Here is a 19,499-nt window from a genome sequence, read left to right on the forward strand (position 1 = left end):
TTCTTCTCGGTGACACTAAAGAGCTGTCATATTTTTGTATTTAAATGTCATTAAGAGTGTCACAAAATTAAGGTAAAAAGAGCCAATATGAAAATAAAAATTACTAGGCATATCAGACTCACACGATCCAATCTTACTTTGTAAGTAATATTTAGAAAGCTTGGCCTACAAACTGTGGCAACATTTTAATCCTGACTAGACAATTTTTAATTTAGAAAATAAAATATGTTTTTTCAGCACTTGTTGTATTTTCAAATTTCTGAAAGTCCTGGTGAAGTCTATGGGCTGGTTCAGCATTTCAAGCAACATAAGGGACTTACTTTATTAAACGAAAAATTAGAGCAATGTTTTCAATTTGAAACTTCGAACTTTACTTCAGTATCTTATACATTCAGTTGATAGCGCAAAAAGTACCGGCGATATTAGTTTCAACAAAAGTAACTCCTTACAGAAAGTACAAGCCCAAATAAAGTTTTATTTCGTATTGTAGCGAAGAAGTTTTTAGTTCATTTCCAAGACGCCAAGGAAACCTTACACCAACCTTCAAATAAATTTGTGTAGTAAATTAACACGATCAGACGACATAAGGGACTTGAAAGTAAGGCAAATTTTCGGTGTGATTGGCCAGCTGCCAAAAATTACCTTCCAATTAAGACAACTTTATTGGAAAGTTGACTGGAAATTTAGCCAAAATATCCCTAACTATAAAGTCAAGTCATTGATTATGTTTGTTACATTCAACTAAAAGCTGAAAATTATTACTTTATGATTTATTAATTTACACAATTTTTTTAATGTTTAGTGTCAAATAAAAAAAGAAATAAGTAATATTTTTTCAAAATTGCCTAAGGAGTAGGCAATAATGTTTATAGTTGTTTCTGTTCTATGAACTGAAGTTAGAAGTTAGTGAAGTAAAGTTCCATGGTTGAAATATATGACACTTGAAAAACTAACTAGCTGCCTTGGTCAAAATTCACGTTCAAAGAACTCAGTTGACTGCAAATGAAATCCCTTATGTTGTCTGAACCTGCAAATGACTAAATTACATAGTTGTGAAGTTTAGTTCTCACTAGAATAAAACAACATGATCGGTTGGCATTTTGACATAAGCAGACTTGACTCATAAGTAAGGTAAATTTTGTTTATGTTACTTTCCAGTCAACTTTCCAATAAAGTTTTCTTAAATGGAATTTTTTGTCAGCTGGACAGTAATGGCTGAAACACAAACACGCTTTAGCTTCGGCTTCGCCTGACGTTTACGAGTTCAGCCATAGGAATTCAATGCATGCTATCACAATGAAGCTTCGACCTCACGTTTCGTTTGACAATCGTAAGGAAAAGAACGTAATGTAACGTAATGTGATTCTAAACGGAAGCTCTAGTTCAATTATCTGAACATTTGCTTTGTCTGACAGCTCATCAGCTGTAAACAAAATTTGAACAAACAAAATATTTGCTCTTTGGAGGGATGAAATAATAGAAATGTCATTCAAAACAACCTCGAAGCAACCTCGAAGCAGGCCGAAGCTGAAGCGTGTATGTGTTTCAGCCATAAAATATTAGAAACTTGCATTACCATTAAGTCTCCTATATCATATTAACCTCTGCCAAATCTTAGCCTAGTTAGATTAAGTTTATAGAGATTCAACAATTCGAAAATCTTGACGATAAAAACAAGTGCTGTTTATTTAAAAAGAAATCATTTCCTGATAACTCAATAATTTACACGGTAGAATTTTTCGGTCAAAAATAAATAACATGCTTTTAACTGATTTTTTGACATAAAATAACCTTGAAATATTTGTTTTAGTTTGAAAAAATGACAGTGACGTCCGATTTAAGACTTTAACCGAACATTTTTTACTGAAACAACTTTTAAATTCGATTTTGAAATAAAGAGCTAAAGAAGGTAAGTTTGAACGTCATAAAGTTTGTATTATTATAATATATAATATATTTTTTCTAACCATGCACTCTGAATCTGAATGAATTAGTCGACAATCTTCCATCAGTATCCCATATTTATTGAGCTTGACTTATAAATGGTGGCAACATTTAAATCATGTATTGATTTCAGAACATTTACTGGTTTTTTGACTTAATGAAAGCTTTGAAAAGGTCAAGTTTAGCCAAAACACAATAAAGGTTATTGAAATTCAAAGTTCGAAAATCTTAATTTCCTCTCTTAAACGAGTGAGTATCAGATACACCGAAGCAAAATAAAATAATTACAAATATTTGATATGTCATTTTTATTTAGAAATTCAGAATATTTCTTCGATCTTAACTGAAAATTTGTGTTTGCTTCTGACAATCTGACATATCAGAGATTTGGTTTTGACTTAGAGTCCTGACGTAATGCTTGTTGAATGAAACCCTCAGCATATTTTGAATTCAATATGTGACAACCTTAGACTTTGACGTTTAAGTTTATTTGTGGAATGTGTACGCTAGAACTGTCATTTTTATCAAGTTTGAACAGAGTTTTAATTAAAAGATTGTTCAGTCAACAATCTGAATACAATTAATTAAATGCCAATTGTTAACATAAATTACCGACAAAGCTTAACTTTATGTGTATTAATATGTCGTTCCCAAATAGCAGCTAAGACGCATTTAATCAATTTCTTAATTATCATTGAATATAAAAGTCAAGCTGACAGCTTAACCATATCTGTTGGGTTCCTACTTTGTAACCAAAATGCCAAAAACACTTAATGAGGTATTTTGTGAAAATAGATCCTTCTTATCAGATTTCTTATGACAAATTTTGACTCCATTCTTTTAGTAAGATAAATTCAAACGCAAAGAACTGATGGCAAGCTTAAAAAACAAACTAGGCATAAGCGAGTTAGTTCATTCACGGGGTGAACAAGTCAATCTGGTATTTCTTTTTGGTATTTAAATGAAAAATTAGTACCCTTAACATGGCAGTTAATCCCTGCCTGTACCACCTAACGTTTTATTCACGGGTACTGCCTCTTACAAGGAATAGACAAGAGCAATTCTTGTCATGAAAAGTACCTTCTCAAATTAGCCATTCGGACTCGGCTTAAAAAACTGTAGATTCCATCCATCACTGACAACAGTACTCGCACACAGGAATGATTGTGAGTTATAAGTCACTAGGCCCTAGTTTCCAACGAACTGTTGCTCCACCCAATTTATTTATTTATTATTTAAAAGAAAAGATAAAATGTATGCAGCAAAACTACGTAAATTGATTTCTAGAAGTAAATACAACTAAAAGAAAATAGTGAAGAAAATTATCAGGACAAACTTTATACGCTCCTTAAAAAGTCAATAATACTGACTTAAATCAACTGTTTTGACGTTAGGAATTTGATGTTGGTGAACATTATGTATTTAAATATGTTTTTTTTAGGAAACATTTATTAAAACGCTCAAATAAAAGGTAAATACACTATTTCACATTGGGTAACCTTTTTTATGTAGGATATTAATAAAATAAAAATAATGAAGCCTTATCACTACATTCAAATGACTTACCAACTTTAAAAATTAACTTTTAAATGGCTTTAGAGACTTTGTAAAGTAAAAGAGACTGCAATCTTATTGACTTTGAGTCAATTGACTTCAAATCATGGCTTTTAAGAATAAATTAACTTTTGTGCTAAAATTCAAACTTATTTTGGTAGTTAAAAAAAAAGAAAAAGACTTAAAAACAAGTTAAAGTCATGACTTGACTGCATCCATTAAAAGACTTTAGCTTTTACAACTATGATGAGTAACCAAAATTGAGTAAATCAAGTTTCGATTCAAAAGAATTGAAAAACTTCCACGATGAAATTTCCAAATTATTACGAAGGAAATGAAGTAACTTTTCATTTCTAGAAGAAAATAGTACCACTGAAGAATAGTGAACAAAATTGTTACAACAAACTTGATTATCCTGGCAATTTTTTACACACACAAAAATATTCATGTTCTGGATTCCTCCAAATTGAAGTTGTATTTTTTAGCTTTTTAATGATTTTAAAATATTGATTTCAATTTGGAAATAAACTCGACATTTTCAAAATATGTATAGTGTCATTGAGCCTCAAACGAATCAACATTCTATCGAATGAAACCTAATCAATTTAATGCCATCACACCCTTACCTTTCCCAACAAGAACACAGGCAGAGCGCCAAATAAAAATAAACGCATTTCGCGCCAAACATAAATTTCAAAACACAGAAAATATAAACCAACAACAAATGTTCACCTCTACCACACATTTCTCCAATTTCGAAACATCACCTGCACCACACCACTACTTCCATATAACTTTTCGAAAACTGGGGTAAACCGCCAATTTTTGACATTTCGAAAATTCTCCCTAGGTATGAGTGAGCTGTCACTTTTCAAAACAAAGAAAAATATTCAAAAACCGGACTGAAATGGAATTCCAAGACTTTCCCATAAACACTACAAGTCCAACCGGGACAGACTTATTGAAATTTGTCCGAGTTTTATTGAAGTGTAAGCGAGGCAACAAATAATAAACACAAAATCCAGCTGTCTCTCAACTCCGTCATCATCATCTCATCATCTGGGCGCTTTGAGTCTGTTCTGTACTGGGCTGGGGATATAGTCGCGTCAGCTGATTTTGCACAGTTTCACCAGTTGTTTTATTGTTGTTGTTGTTATATTATTGTAAATGTGGAGATATGGGGTTTATGACTGGATCTGGTTTTGGCGATTGCCGCCGATGGCGACTGGGTCTGGGTGACTAGAACGCCACGCAAGGGGAGCGCAAACGACTAGCGAAAAGACTGAAGATTAAAAGAAAGAATTTAAAAAAAAACTACTCGCAATCTCAAGTTGTCGTCTATCGTCTTCTTTCATTCATTATGGTTATTGGTCAGTGGCCGGGGCTGAGACGACCCCGAGAGCCGAAAAAGGAAAAGAATTTTGTTCGAATTGTTTCTTACTTCTTGACTTTGATTACCTGTTTTGCCGTTTTATATTCTTTTTTTTCTGTATTATTATGATGATGAATGTGTATTTGTTGTTGTTGTGGTTCGTTTAACCTGTATGTGCATAAAAAGATTGCAAATGAAACAAGAAACAAAACGTAGATACAAACGAAGAACACGCAAACCAGAAAGTCTCGCGAAGCAGAAAACACGAATAAGAACGAACCGAAAACAAAAAGTAAATAAATTGAGAAACTAAAACCTCTAGAATAACTGGTTTTTGGGTCACTTTGCGGGTAAATATGTGATTTATACGGAATTCTCTTTACGATTTCTACAATTATATTGACCAAATCGATTGAAAGATCCATTGGAACTACCAAATGCACTTCCCCAGAGGAAGAAGGCTTTGCATTTAATATGAATTCAGCTGGAATCAGCAGAAAGAAGTAATCAAAGAAGAACCCCAACTCAAGCTCATTGAGGTGACTTCAAAAATGTGTCGCAATTGTAATCGCTTGCCACTGCTGTCGTCATCCATTGCTTTGTGATTGGTAATACCCCCAAGTCAGTTATAATTATTGCAGTTCAATTGATTTGTGGAAATTCCATAAATAAAAGGAGGAGACATTGAAGAAAAACAAAATTATTTAACCGACCTTTCCTTAGTGTCTACGAGAGCGATGATAGGAGACGTTCTTTTTGTTTATTTTTACCAGAGAATGTATCAAAATTATAGAGACAATCTTAAAACACATTTTACTGGCACTGACACTGGCACTTGCACATCCAGCTTTTACTCCTTTTTTGTTGTTTTAGCATTTTTGTTGGGTTTGGTATGTTCTCTTAAATAGCTGATTGTTTAAATCCACGGGCAGCATAGTCCTCTGGGTTTGAACGATCCGAGAGTTTGGGGAATTGGGCATCTCCTGGATTGACTGCGTTACGATTGCGAATTACTCGCCAGCCTCCTTTCTTGGTCCAATCCTGCAATAGAATCGATTTTTGAGTACATTTTTATTGCCTCTTCTCTGTGATTTTGTATAGTATTCTTCTTACATTTTGGTTATATTTGAAGTAATATGCTCCAGCATAGAGTCCAGTCAATGCCAAGAGTCCTTTTCCAATCCAAAAACGCACAGCGAATGCTTTTTGAAAGCCCTACATTCATATCCCAATTGGTCAATCAAAAAAGAGTGAGAGGAACACAGATAGGTTATAGACGAACATCGTCTTTTGTTGTTATGTAAGCTTGTGCTGCACTTACCATTGTCGGTGTCAGAGCATCACACAATTTATCCAAAGGAGCACGATAGAATCGTCGGATTGGATTTTGGAATTCTGCATCGAGAGCTGGCACTCTTCGTGGTTCATGGTGGCTTAGTTCTTGATCCTTTACCCATTGTTTACGCCAGGCACGCTCTTCGTCTGTCATACCAGCCAGACGTTCGCGTTCTCGGACCATACGGCCGGCTATGTTCATGGGCGTCACGCCACCCGTTGGTGATGCTGGATTTGAAGACATCTTTTCCAAATAGTTTCTACAGAAAATTTGGTTTAAATTGAAAATATGAAAAATGTATTCTGCGGAAGAAAGTTCTTACACTTTTTTTTAAGGCAGAGTGACAAATGACAGTGACAGTTGTAATTCGAAGATATATGTCAGAAAATGAAACAGGAATGGTAAAGAGGAAACAAAATGGAATTATGAATTGTAGTAGTTGGATCAATTGAAAGAGGAATTTCAGCGCTCATTTATTTTTCCAACATTTTTCATAAAATTAAGAATAAAACTTAAAGCTTTATATTTGCTTTGAGGAGCTTTCACAAGTCACACAATTGAAGTTCTGTAGATTGCTCGATTAATGCTTAAGAACATGAACAGCACTGTTAGGACTGATAGGTAGAATTTATCACTACATAATAAGAATTACAAATACAACATTACCTCTAAACAAGTAAAACAACAACTTGTGATCCTAGTTTATAATTGGGTCAATTTCAGTAACATTAAAAATAGTTTTCATTATGACGAATAGATGGCTTTTTGTGTCTCAAATCAATTGGTAAAATATTGTGAAGTTTAGTTAAAAGAAAAGAGGCAGACAATTGTTTAAAAGTAAATAAACATAAGAAAGGAGATATTCAACTTGCATGTCTTGCCTTTTGTGAAAGTTTTATATGCATCTTGGGACTACATGGTTTTATTTTCATAGGATGACTTCTATGGGTCATAGGCGATAAAAGAAAGCTAATGTCAACAATAAGCTTTTGGAGGAAGAAAACGACTTTAAAACAAAAATATTTACTAAAAATATTGTTTTTTTGGGAAAATAAATCCATTCAGAACTTCAAAATCCAAAATTAATATTACAAACGCATCACATGAATTTAAATCAATGTGTTAAGTGGGGCAAAAATTAAGTTTATTTCTAAAACGGAACATTTGTTTTGAGAAACATTTACTTTTGTACCATTTGCAAATCTCCAAGTTAAAAACGCAAAGGCATAAATTTAACTCAGGCATCTGACTTTACAGTTCTCTGATGAAAGGTTCTTATAATACCTAAACAAGTGTTATATGAATTAAAAATAACCCAATGTGGATAAATGAAAATGATATTAGACGAAGTTGTGCAGATCAAATCTTAAACCATCAGTCCCAGCCCTTTAAACTGGCCTCAAGAAGCTAGACAGTTCAGCTTTTGATATATGAAATTTCATACAGAAATGGAATGTATTGAAATCGAAGTTGTTTTGGGTCACCCTGCAAGAATCCATTCTTTGCACTGATCATGTTTTTAGTTCTTATCTACTGTCATTTTCTTATCAGCTCCTACCCTCAAAGATAAAGAAGAAAAACAAAAGATGTTTTCCCAAAAGTGTGTCCCTTTCCTGACTAATTTTTGCCGGAGATCCCTTTCCTCAGTAAGCATCTACTTATGTAAATCATTTTTCGAACATACAGACTTCAGCCGATCAACATACTTCTTTTCAGATTTCATCAATCCCTCTAGAAATTCGAATTGTTGAAGTTGGACCCCGTGATGGTCTTCAAAATGAGCCAACTATACTTCCAGCAGCAACCAAAATCACTCTAATCGATCAACTATCTGAAACAGGCCTCCAAACTATTGAAGCTACTAGTTTTGTAAGTCCAAAATGGGTTCCCCAAATGGGTGATAATTCGGAAGTTCTTCAAGGAATCCGACGTAAATCAGGAGTCTCTTATCCCGTCCTAACACCGAATATTAAAGGCTTCAAAAGTGCTCTTGCTGCTGGTGCCAAAGAGGTTGCTATCTTCGGAGCAGCATCAGATTCTTTTTCTCGCAAAAATGTAAATTGTACTGCTGCTGAGAGTATCGAGAGATTTCGACCAATTATTGAGGAAGCTAAAAAAGCCAATGTCAAGGTTAGGGGTTATGTTTCTACTGTGATAGGTTGTCCCTACGAGGGAGTAATTAGTCCTCTAGCAGTTGCAAAATTCGTTGATACTATGTTTTCCATGGGTTGCTATGAGATATCACTTGGAGACACAATTGGTGTTGGTACACCTGGCACATTCCGTAAGATGCTCAACGAAGTGGTTAAAGTTGTTCCAGTTGATAAATTAGCTGTCCATTGTCATGATACTTACGGACAAGCACTTCCAAATATCTTAACTTCTCTGGATTATGGTGAGTATTTACTGAATTGATGATTTACGATAAAGTAAATGTTAAATTTATAATTTCTTTGAAGGTATATCTGTTGTGGATTCATCAATTTCTGGCTTAGGTGGTTGTCCATATGCCAAAGGAGCCTCTGGCAATGCAGCTACAGAAGATGTTGTATATATGTTACATGGAATGGGAATTAAGACTGGAATCGATCTGGATAAACTTATCGATGTAGGGAAATTTATATGTGCTGAATTGGGAAGACAATCAGAGTCGAAAGTCAATCGGGCTTCAAGAAGATAAACTTGATGAAGTCTTGGAAACTCAATCAATAGCTAAAGAATCAAATAATGAAGATATTAGGGGGGAATTATGAAGAAAATTGCATTTATAAACATTAGGTTTAGTTTTTTTTTATACTGTACAATTTTTGTTTTAAATAAAAGAATCTTTTAAGCATATACTTGGTATAACAAGGTATACATTTTTTTTAGTTTCTTTAATAATGTTATCACTTTGATTATGACGTTAATTTGTGTATCTAGTCTGGGTAAGTAAAATATCGTGAAAACAATTTCCTCGGGATTTTCCTATTCATCTAAGAAATTACTTCCTATACTTTTTCAATATTCCTTTTCTTTTTTTATCGAATGTGGCCTGCTGAAATGAGAGCCAAAGTCCCTTTTAAAGGTTAAATTTTTTAAAGATACCAATAAATTTATTTACGCTTCAAATTCTTAAAGATGGGTAAAATTCTGAGAAAAATTTTATTAACAATACGATTCGTTTTGTATTAAACCAATTAAGTAGATTAAAACAAAATTATAAATTACAAAAAGTACTTACCACATGCAAGCTAGCTGCCATAGAGGAAATGTGATTAAATTTGTAACAAGATCAACAGGGCTATTAAGAAGTTTTTGGGCTAAAACTGAACCCCTGGTTTTTTGTGTGTATTCTTATCCGTACTCAAAAGCGTCTTGATAAAAATTCAAACATAAAACAAGAATGATTTAAATAAGTTTAGGTTGGAAAGGACAACGTTCGAATTTTATATTGGAGTATTCAAAGCGTGTTAACAGTCGTGTTAAAATGGATAAAATGAGAGGATCTATTTTATGGAGGTGTCTGTAATGTGCAAATATGGATTCCAATAAAAAAATTTGTTTACCTGGTTTGTGACGATTGAAAATTGAATTTGTTACTACTATTATATTTTTCATTTTTTGTCAATGTAGTTGCTTGAAAGTTACTTATAGTCTAGTAAAATTAGGTCTTCATCTCGGATAAGAGATGGTAAGCTGGAAATTTGTTAATATCTTTCTTTTGTTTTTCAAAGCATTGTATAAAAAGTCTCGTAAAATCTCGTGTCCACGTCGTTAGTTAAGGACCACCAAAAGACAATCATTTTAGCAAATTGTATGCTAGACAATTTTGGTGAAGGTGCTAACATTAGACCTTTATTAATAATGACGAAACAACGGGTTTCGCGTTTCATAACTTACTTTTTACAGAATGTTTAAAAAATAAAAATAAAGGTAGGTATACACACATTTTCAACTTGCTAGCCCTCATTCCGATATTGATTCCTCTCACAGATGAAAAACCTTTTATTTTAAAATCTTTTAAGTAATTTAGATCTGAAAATTTTATTTCAGACAAGGTAAAAATATTCATACTCAGAAAGAGATCAATAGAATAGAGAAGGTAATGTGAAAGGTTTCACTATCCACTCAGATTTTACGGATTTATTGCCCTATCCAAAATTTGGTTAGTCAGAGGACAGTATGGGCGTAAATTCAAGATAATTTTTTTGTACTTAAAATTAGATGTTGTCACAGTGTTTTTTGGTTAATTCAATATTTATAAGGATTCGGACAACTATTTCAGTATAACAAAAGATTCATACTAAGGACAGGTTTAAGTTTTTAGGGAACAGTATGGAAGCATTTAATAATAATGTAAGTAAATTGGGTCCTTGAGAGAATGTAGAGGAATTGCATATAAAATAAATTACTACTTACAAATAACTAAATTTTGTTACCAGGTTTTGAGAACTGGTGGCATTTTTAAATTTCTACTTTCTAAAGATATTACTTTATAAGATTATCACATTAAATTAAATTGTTACAAACAAAGTTAACCAGGTATTTGCATCTAGCATCTTTCATATTAAAATTCGAGACTTTTAGCTTGAAGTGCAACTCTACTTTTCACCTTAAATACACATAGACCAATCTCTCTAAATATAAAGGGGTTTAGTAGTGCATTTGCTTGTAAAGTTGAAAAGTATCAAAAATTCTATATATTCTTATATTTATCATTAAATATATATTTGACTATTTTTTGGTATACAAAATTATAAAATATTAGCCCAAGAATAAACAATAGGACGGTCAAAATACTGTACCGAAGAAGCTCGAAATTTAATTATTACTATTATTTATTAATAGGTAATTTAAATTTTATAAGGTAATATTATATTAACGAGCCTAGCTGAGGAGACTATTGGCTCTATGCGTAAGCTATTAAATTGGATATTTTTTCTATGTTAGTTGGGCTGGAGTTTTGAAGAATTTCATAGATTGATTTTTTATTGAATAAGTAATTGATTATGGGTTGCAAAACAGAGCATTGTTCTAAAACATGGGTGAGGTCCCATCTGGTATTACAAGAAGCACAAACTAATGGAGTGTTTTTATTAAAGAGGTGCTGGTGAGAGACTGATGTGTGTCTAAGTCTTAGTTGTACAATGTTAGGGAGTTTGTATTTATGGATGTTTGTCGGTTATACGGTAATGAGTTTATCTGGGTTAACTTTCTTTTAGTGATGGTGGTATAAGCTCCATTGGTGTTTATGTTGATTTTTGATATTTTGTGTACACATGTTTCAGTAAATCTAATTTAGTGTCTGTATTGAAGCTAAATACATGGAAGTTTTTGTCCGAGTTTGGAGGTAAAACTTACCAAGATGTTCAAGAAATCCTAGAGTGTTCAGCAAAAATAGTGAGTAACGCACTTAATTGGCAAACTAAGCCCGAAACGCCAAGCACAAAAAGGATGACATCTGTAAGAACTGATAGGTAAATTCTGTGGACTGATAAGAGCAAATTCATCCCTTTTGGGTCCAAGGGTCGTCGAAAGTATGTGAGAAGACCCCAAAAAGCAGCAAACGATCCACGGTACACTTTGAAAACACTGAAACATGGTGGAGGAAAAATAATGATATTTCCTTGCTTTTCATACTTCAATCGGGCCTACATACAAATACATATGTACATATGTATATTCCATTGCGAATATAATAGATGTAACTGAATATGTAAAAATTCTAGAGGAGGTTATGCTACCCTACGCTGACGAGGAAATCGGGAAAATACAATGACCAAAAGTGTACTTTAAAAATAGAAAATCATGGTTTGCGGAAAAGAATTTATGATTTATGGACCAATAAATGCCTGCTTTTCTAGGCTAAAACATAGAAACATATCTATACACATATATATATGTATGTACATATAAAATTGCAAGAAACGGCTCCCAGAAACACTAAATTATGCAAGAATTTTTACATGAACAAAAACGCAAAATTCTTTTGTTTTAAATTGTTAAAAAGGATAGACGTGTTAAAAATTGAATCAGATATAAATTCAAAAAAAAAAACCGAAAGTAAATAAAAACTAGATCAAAAAATATTTCAATTAATTGACAATAAATCTATTCCTTTTAGTTTCTCAATATCTCTGTGCATGTGTTACAGACTTATTCATACACAATCTGTTATTCCTACACTCTTTAAATCTATTATATTTTCGAATCACTATATTTTTATGTTGAATATATGATCTTTCCAAATTAGTACGGCTTTACTAAGGGGCGTTCTACCGCCAATTTTTTAAACCTTTATTGAATTATTTAAAAGCAAACAACAATTGGACTGTATTTTTACTGACTTCAGTTATAGGTGTTTGAAAATCTCTATAATCGAGCTTTGCTTATTGAGTATAAGTGAATATTTTGTAAAATGCATTCTTATATATTGGATAGATTATACTCTGTACTTTTCAATGGTTGCGAGTCCAACAAGTTCAAAGTTATATCTCAAAATCCACAAGGTACATAGTCATTGAGACCATATTCTCCTTATAATATTTATAAAAGATTTACCGTCTGCGTTAAAGCACTTTAAGGCAGGGTTACGAGTTTGTGAATTGAAAAACCATTAAAACATAAGCAAGCTGAACTTTATTACTCTATGATTTATTTATTTTTTGCACAACTTCATTCAATGCTCTCTGTAGAAGGGTGCGTTGTCAATTTGTAAAACAAATACATAAGTAATATTCCCTTACAATAGAAAATACAAATCGTGACAGACTTATAGCTTTCCTGAGGAGTGTTTTGTAGACAATAATGTTTTATCGTGAATTTAAAGTTGAGGTTTGTGAAGTAAAGTTCTGAATTTGAAATACATGACACTTGAAAAACTAATTAGTAGCCTTTGTCAAAATATACGTTCGAAGAATGAAGTTGACTGCAAATGAAGTCCATTATCCAACTATCATTTTGACAGAAGTAGATTTGACTTGATAGTTACTGAGATTTTTCTTGACTAACTTTCCAGTTCCAACGTTCCAATGAAGTTGCCTTAATTGGAAGGCAAATTTTTGGCAGCTAGCCAATCAGATACTAGAAACTTGCCTTACTTTCAAGTCCCTTATGTCGCCTCAACCTGACCAATGTTGTCTCATGCACAATGTATAATCTTGATGCAGCTGCCTTCGTCAGCATCTGTCCTATTTTCAATTCATACCGGAGATTATTTCTAGGAGCTGAAACAATTAATTGCACAGAGTTTTTTTTTTCAAATATTGAATGGCAAATGCTTTTTAAGTCTATACAAATTCTTAAAATATAATCTTAAGTAGGGAACTATGTCGAGGACTCAACATTAAATAGGCTTTTTGTGGCGCCAGGAGAAGATAGGATTCCATTTGAGTTCATAATAAATGCTACATATACTTTTTTGGTACAACTCGCCAAAATATTATAGCAAAATATTAGAAGAATGCAGGGTAGAAGAAACTTTCACTAAAACTGTGATTTTTCCAATTTTCAAAAAGGGCTACACATATAATCCAAGCAAAAATCAGGATGGGAGTCCTTAATGAAAGGTTGTACAATTGGGTGGAACAAAATAATATATTAACAGAATATCAGGCTGGCTTTAGAAAGAAATATTCTACAGTGGATAATATCTATAACTTGGCGTCTATTGTACACATTAAGCTGGCTGAAAGAAAGAAAGTCTATGCTTTTTTCGTGGACTTAAAGGCGGCTTTTGATAAAATCTCCAGACAACTATTAATGCTCAAGAGTACGCGAAATGGGAGTCTTAACTAAATTTGTAAACCTGCTAGAGTGCATATACTCTGATACTCAATCAGCAGTGTGGACAGGAAGGGAGTTATCGGAGTACTTCGAAACACTATATGGGTTGAAACAAGGATACTTTTTATCACCTTTACTTTTTGCTTTATATATAAATGATCTACATGCGATTATTAAAGGAGGTCTTAATATTGAGAGTTTCAATATAAGGTTGTTGCTGTATGCTGACGACATGGTGATCTTAGCAGAGGATATGGAGGTTTTGCAATGCATGATAGAATGTTTTGAAGAGTACTGCGCCAATTGGAATCTCGAAATGAATCTCTCAAAATCGGAAATTTTGGCCTTCCGAAATGGTGGCAGGCTATCAAATAGTGAAAAGTGGATTTTCAACGGAGAAGAAATTCGGATACTACCTCAGTACACATATCTTGGTGTTCTGCTCACTCCAAAGATAAACTTTTTTAAGCATGTAGAGAAAAGAAATTGCAGCAGCAAAGAACAGTATTAACGTGACATGGCATTGTTTTTTGAGTAAGCAGAATATCAACCTCAGTTCAAAATGGAAACTCTTTTTGGCAGTATGCAGAGCTATTCAAACTTATAGTGAACAAGTCTGGGGTTTTGGAACTTTTGATGAATGGATAAGCTACAACGATACTTTTTGAAAAGAGTTTTAAAGTTACCATCATGCTCTCCAAACTACACAGTGGACTTACACCTTAGATATGTACAAAAGACTACATTTGAATAAGTGACACGAGGCTACCTAAGCAACTTACCAGAGTTTTTTTGGGATAAGGAGATTAATATGATCGGAAACATGACAAATGACAGGGAGCTGTTTGCGTTATTGTGAAAAAAAACATTGTCTGGAATTTTCTAATGTTGAGCTGTAAGCTATTTTCGGCACACAACGTTGATAAGGACTTTGAGATCTTTAAAGAGAAGACTGAATGTCTCGTTTTGAAAACGTGTCTAGAAGTGAGGTCCCAGTATATAAAATTGGAATTTAAGATTTGTTTGTGTCCAAATCTCTTCTTTCCTGAGATTTCTTCAGTAAAAAAACACAAACAATATTTTTTTTAATTCATAAAATATTTATCATTAATATTTTACCACCATTTTATCTATGTATGTGTTTATCATCATCATAAAATAAATTTAATCAAATTCTTATAAATAATTTTATAAATTAATAATAATTCTGATACCTACATTAATATAATAATAATTAATATTTATATATTTTTAATATTTCTGTACAAACAAATTATTTGTATACATGTTTTATTGTTTTTGTATGGTATGTGTTTATTTATATAGAAAAGAAAACTATAATTTTTGAACAAATTTAATGTTTAGTTATTTTTTTAGAATTGTATTAGTTATTATGGTTTTGTTGTGTATTTATTACACACGATCAACAAATCAAAAATATGAAATATATAAATTGAAAATGACTTAGATAAAAGTATACTCGTACATATAATAAGTTTAAAACATTTCATCTTGGATTAAATCCTTTCACAAATACACAATGGAAATAAATAAATGGTTTATTCAAAAATGTTCTGTATCTCTATCAAGCAATATAAGAAAATTATTAACATTTTTGTTTCTTATTTTTTTTAAATTACTTTGGATTTTATTTAATTATCATTTAGTTGTTTTAGTTTAATTTTTTTAAATTTTTATTCAAATACAATAATGCATGTAAATTTTAGTTAAATATTATTATATAAAATTTTGTTTTAATAAAAATTCTTCTATAAATTCTTGCCGTAAAAGCCTAAAAGTCTAATACGCGTCGATACTGGACTTTGGACATGCTCCAATATTTCCATCTTTCGTTATTATTTTTGTTCATGTATGTTTATTGTTTTTAATTGTTTACAAATTTATTTTTCCATTTATAAAGTTTTTTTTATGTATATTTTTATAAAGATGAATAAATAAAAATAAAAATACAAATTTTAATGAGTTAATTGTTTTGAATTGTTTAAATTATTTTTGTTGTTTTTGTAATTAAATTTAGTTATATATTTTTTTTTGTAACCAACCAAAGAGAGAATAGAAAAAAAGAGAAGAAACAATTAATGGACGCACATAAATTTTTAAATTTATTTTGTTAAATATTTATTTATTTATTTTTTTGGTTAATTAATTTAATTTAATTTGTTTGTTTTCGAAAATGAAGTGAAAGTAGTGGTGTGGGTTCGGCTTGTCAATTTGTTGTTAAGATAAGTTTTTAGTCAAAATTTGTCTTAAGTAGTTTTTATGATGAATGTATTTAAGGTTGTGGTGAAATGTGTTGAAGGTATGTTTTTTGAACAAACTTAGTAGAATGTTGAAATTTTAAATAATAAATAAATTAAAAATATAACGAAATAAAAGAATGTGAAGAAATCATATGAAAAAGCGAAAAATACATATACATATATTTAAAAATTTAATTATTACTTAAATATCAATTTTAAATTATTCTAAAGATTAAAATAGTTTTGAACAGTTAAAATAAAATCATCAAAAACTGTCAAAGCTTTGAAGCTATTCTCCTATTTATACTGCAAAGAGGTGAATTTAAGTTTTGTATTTTTGCAACTGAAGTCATTCATATTGTTAAATAAAAAATAAAATAAATGTACCCAAGGGAAGAGGTTGAATTAAACTAAGAAATAAATCTTAAAACAATAAGAGTAGGTTTTTAACTTATGGCGATTTTTTTGAAATAATTCTAATGCATAGCGTGGCTTCTGAGGAGGTACATAGCTATAGAAATGAGATTTTCCATAGGCAAAAGAAATCAATTTATTTTAGATGTAAGATCTGTCAAAATACAAAATTCACCTGTTTCCAGGTTTTTTATCTAGTACTAATACAATTTTAAAGACAGTTATAGCTGGAAATTTGAGAGCTCTATTTGGGTCGTTGACAGTAATGGAAATCCCAATTAATTGAAAAGCAACACGCCAGTAAGGGACCAGCCCCTTAGCCCTTCGTGTCGTCTTAGCCTGTCCAATGTCAATTTCAATTTGATATATAGACTAAAATTAACCCTTTAATTGATTTCCATTAAACTGTTTCAGGCAGGTTACATACATATATAATTGTTGTAGTTGGATGTTGCAGGAACTGGGAGCATCAGTTGGTAACCACTGGATACCTGGTCTAAGCTTTTTGTCATAGCTTGCTAAGCTTGTAAGTGTGGGTGTTTGACCGAAATTGCAACACCGAACTTATGACTCTGCAGATTGGAGGTTGGTACTTTGGGTTAACCACCTGGCCACAGTACAAAAAAAAAAACACAAATGTAGAAATGCGCGTAAAGCACCCTTTTAAAATAGACCCGAAAGGAAAATCGACTACGATATACGAATATGCACCTGGAATGTAAGAACACTCTATACACAAGGTGCTACTCAAAAACATAATACTGCCCGCTTGCAGTAAAACGTAAAGATTACTGCGACTCAGAAGAAACGATTTATACAGGATTAGAAATAACTACATAAAAAGATTGCGACATTTATAACAGTAGTTGTCATTAAAGAATGCAGTCAGATTGAAGGTCATCAATTTTAAGCCTAACATGGCTACCTTCCAAAACAGCAGCCTAATATAACCATGCACACGCTTCTAATGAGAAAGCTGAGGAGTTTAGAACCTTCTGGAAGGAAATTGTCAGGAGTACAAGGTCAAAGTCGTGCTTGGTGACTTCAATGCTAAAGTCAGCAAGGAAAATAGCTTTGGCGGATTAGGGTTATATGTAAGTAGGACTAGGTTGCTTCCCAGTCGAAGTATACACACAACAACCTGGCGATCTTCAGATGGTCGAACCTGCCAAATCGAGCCCGTGCTAATTGGCGCAAGGCACACATCTTACATCTATGTGCATGCAAAAGTGGAGGTTCGGAGCCTGAATACCTAAAGAAAAGAAACTCTCCTGGAAAAATTACTTATAAGATTATATCAAACGTACTTTGTGAGCATCTTAAACCTTTCTGCAACACTATGATCAGCACGTACTAGTGTGGCTTCAGACCAAATTCTAGAAAAGGCCCACCATCTTTTAATCGAATTTAAAGCCCAAATTGGAATCCCGAAAAAAATTGATCCAGCTATGCCACCCGATCCAAACTAACTGTTCTATAAGTATTCACAAGCCCTCATTGTTGGTAGCAGTTATTTCAAGGAACTACACCTTAGTCGAAATCCGAAGGAAAATGACTCTAATGTACCGCCAAGACCAAACAAATGGGTTCCTTTCTCGAAGGACAAAGTGCAAGTTATACAAAACTTTACATAATTCTACCAGTTCTACTCTCTACGGTGGTGGTGCCGAGACGCTGTAAAAAAGTGGTACGACTTTCGAGAGAAAAGGGCGAATGGAGCATAAGATTAATTCGTGAATTCCTGAACATCGCGTAGAACGGCTAAAGAACTAATATCTGTACAACACGTACATATTTTATAGATAGTAGCCTGAGTAAAATTGCTTGAATCGTTTCAGAAAACACCAAACATATTGCGGCATTTTTGGCGACATCGCGTATGTGATCGTTCCGCAAGAGGTGGTTGGTGATGCAAATACCGAGAGTATGGAGATGTTTAAGAGGGTGTATTTCTTTGTATCAACGATACAAGATAGCATTGGGGTTTCAAAGCATTATATTCCACTTGGGTTCTTATTCCACATTGTACACTTCTGTGTAGGTCGGAATTTGATGAGCTTTACATATTTTGTAGTTGCAGTTCCACATCCGAAGAAGATGAATGTAAGTCTGAAAACGAATATGAAAGGCTAAAAGAAAACCACAATGGTGGGCCTTAAAGCTTAACTCGCTCAGCAAAGAAAGCAGGAAACTGAGCCAAAGCCGCAAGACTAGCCTCTCACTTGGACTCTTACAAAGAATTAATAAGAATTTACAAGAAAGCACTAAGGAAATCTAAGCGATCTTTTTGGCGATCTTTCTGTGGCACGATAGAAGAAACTTCTGAAGCGTCTAGGTTACGGAAAATTCTTTCAGCTAGTCCAGCGAAGCCAAGCTGCTTGAAAAATGCAGACGGCTCCTGGACAAATTCAAGTAATGAATCGCTGAACTTACTATTGGATACTCATTTTCATGGTAGTTCTCTTACCGAAACTTGCAATAGTTATATACGTTCAAGTCCCAATACAACATACCCACAAGGTCTGATCACAAGGGACAAGCTACAATGGGCTCTCAACAGCTTCAAACCATTATAATCTACAGGACCAGATGGAATAATACCAGCCGAACTACAAAAGATTTCTGACATAATTGCACCAATTCTTGAGGCAATTTTTACCAGCATGGGGAGAAGTTTAAGTTGTTTTTATACCCAAAGCAGGTAAATGCTCGTAAGTCAATCCTAAAGATCTACAACCAATAAGTCTATCATCATTCCTTCTAAAGACCTTGGAAAAATTGATTGATATCCATTTAAGGGCAACTATTGATACAAGACTTCTGTCTTCGTCTCAACATGCCTACTGTAAAG

At 32.8% G+C, this 19,499-nt stretch overlaps 3 protein-coding genes across 9 annotated transcripts in view; 1 reads left to right on the forward strand and 2 right to left on the reverse strand.

The window, feature by feature from the left end:
- Window positions 1–5,570: 5,570 nt before the first annotated feature.
- The window catches only part of LOC129938910 (uncharacterized), a 406,682-nt gene continuing 392,753 nt past the window's right edge, over window positions 5,571–19,499 (reverse strand). The window contains exons 1-4 of one of the 2 annotated variants that reach the window (XM_056046738.1): window positions 6,529–6,647; window positions 6,192–6,465; window positions 5,984–6,085; window positions 5,571–5,911 (exon numbers count right to left, since the gene is read on the reverse strand). In XM_056046738.1, coding sequence (XP_055902713.1) covers window positions 5,771–5,911; window positions 5,984–6,085; window positions 6,192–6,449 — 501 coding nt within the window. In that variant the 5' untranslated portion in view covers window positions 6,450–6,465; window positions 6,529–6,647 and the 3' untranslated portion in view covers window positions 5,571–5,770. Of the gene's footprint in view, window positions 5,912–5,983; window positions 6,086–6,191; window positions 6,466–6,528; window positions 6,648–19,499 lie in introns of those variants that run through there. The other variant, XM_056046746.1, reaches the window with a different exon arrangement.
- On the forward strand, window positions 7,703–9,063 carry LOC129938884 (hydroxymethylglutaryl-CoA lyase, mitochondrial). Its single transcript, XM_056046704.1, has 3 exons — window positions 7,703–7,852; window positions 7,923–8,601; window positions 8,666–9,063. The coding sequence occupies exons 1-3, from the start codon at window positions 7,793–7,795 to the stop codon at window positions 8,884–8,886; spliced, it is 960 nt and encodes a 319-aa protein (XP_055902679.1). The 5' UTR covers window positions 7,703–7,792; the 3' UTR covers window positions 8,887–9,063.
- Window positions 15,324–19,499, reverse strand: part of LOC129938783 (sodium/hydrogen exchanger 6) — a 57,448-nt gene continuing 53,272 nt past the window's right edge. For 2 of the 6 annotated variants that reach the window (XM_056046549.1, XM_056046533.1), the window contains exon 15: window positions 15,324–15,820. In XM_056046549.1, coding sequence (XP_055902524.1) covers window positions 15,743–15,820 — 78 coding nt within the window. In that variant the 3' untranslated portion in view covers window positions 15,324–15,742. The remainder of the gene's footprint in view (window positions 15,821–19,499) is intronic. The other 4 variants (XM_056046585.1, XM_056046578.1, XM_056046603.1 and 1 more) reach the window with 2 other exon arrangements.

The sequence above is a fragment of the Eupeodes corollae genome, chromosome 1 (assembly GCF_945859685.1).
Source record: "Eupeodes corollae chromosome 1, idEupCoro1.1, whole genome shotgun sequence".
NCBI classification, from domain to species: Eukaryota; Metazoa; Arthropoda; class Insecta; order Diptera; family Syrphidae; genus Eupeodes; species Eupeodes corollae.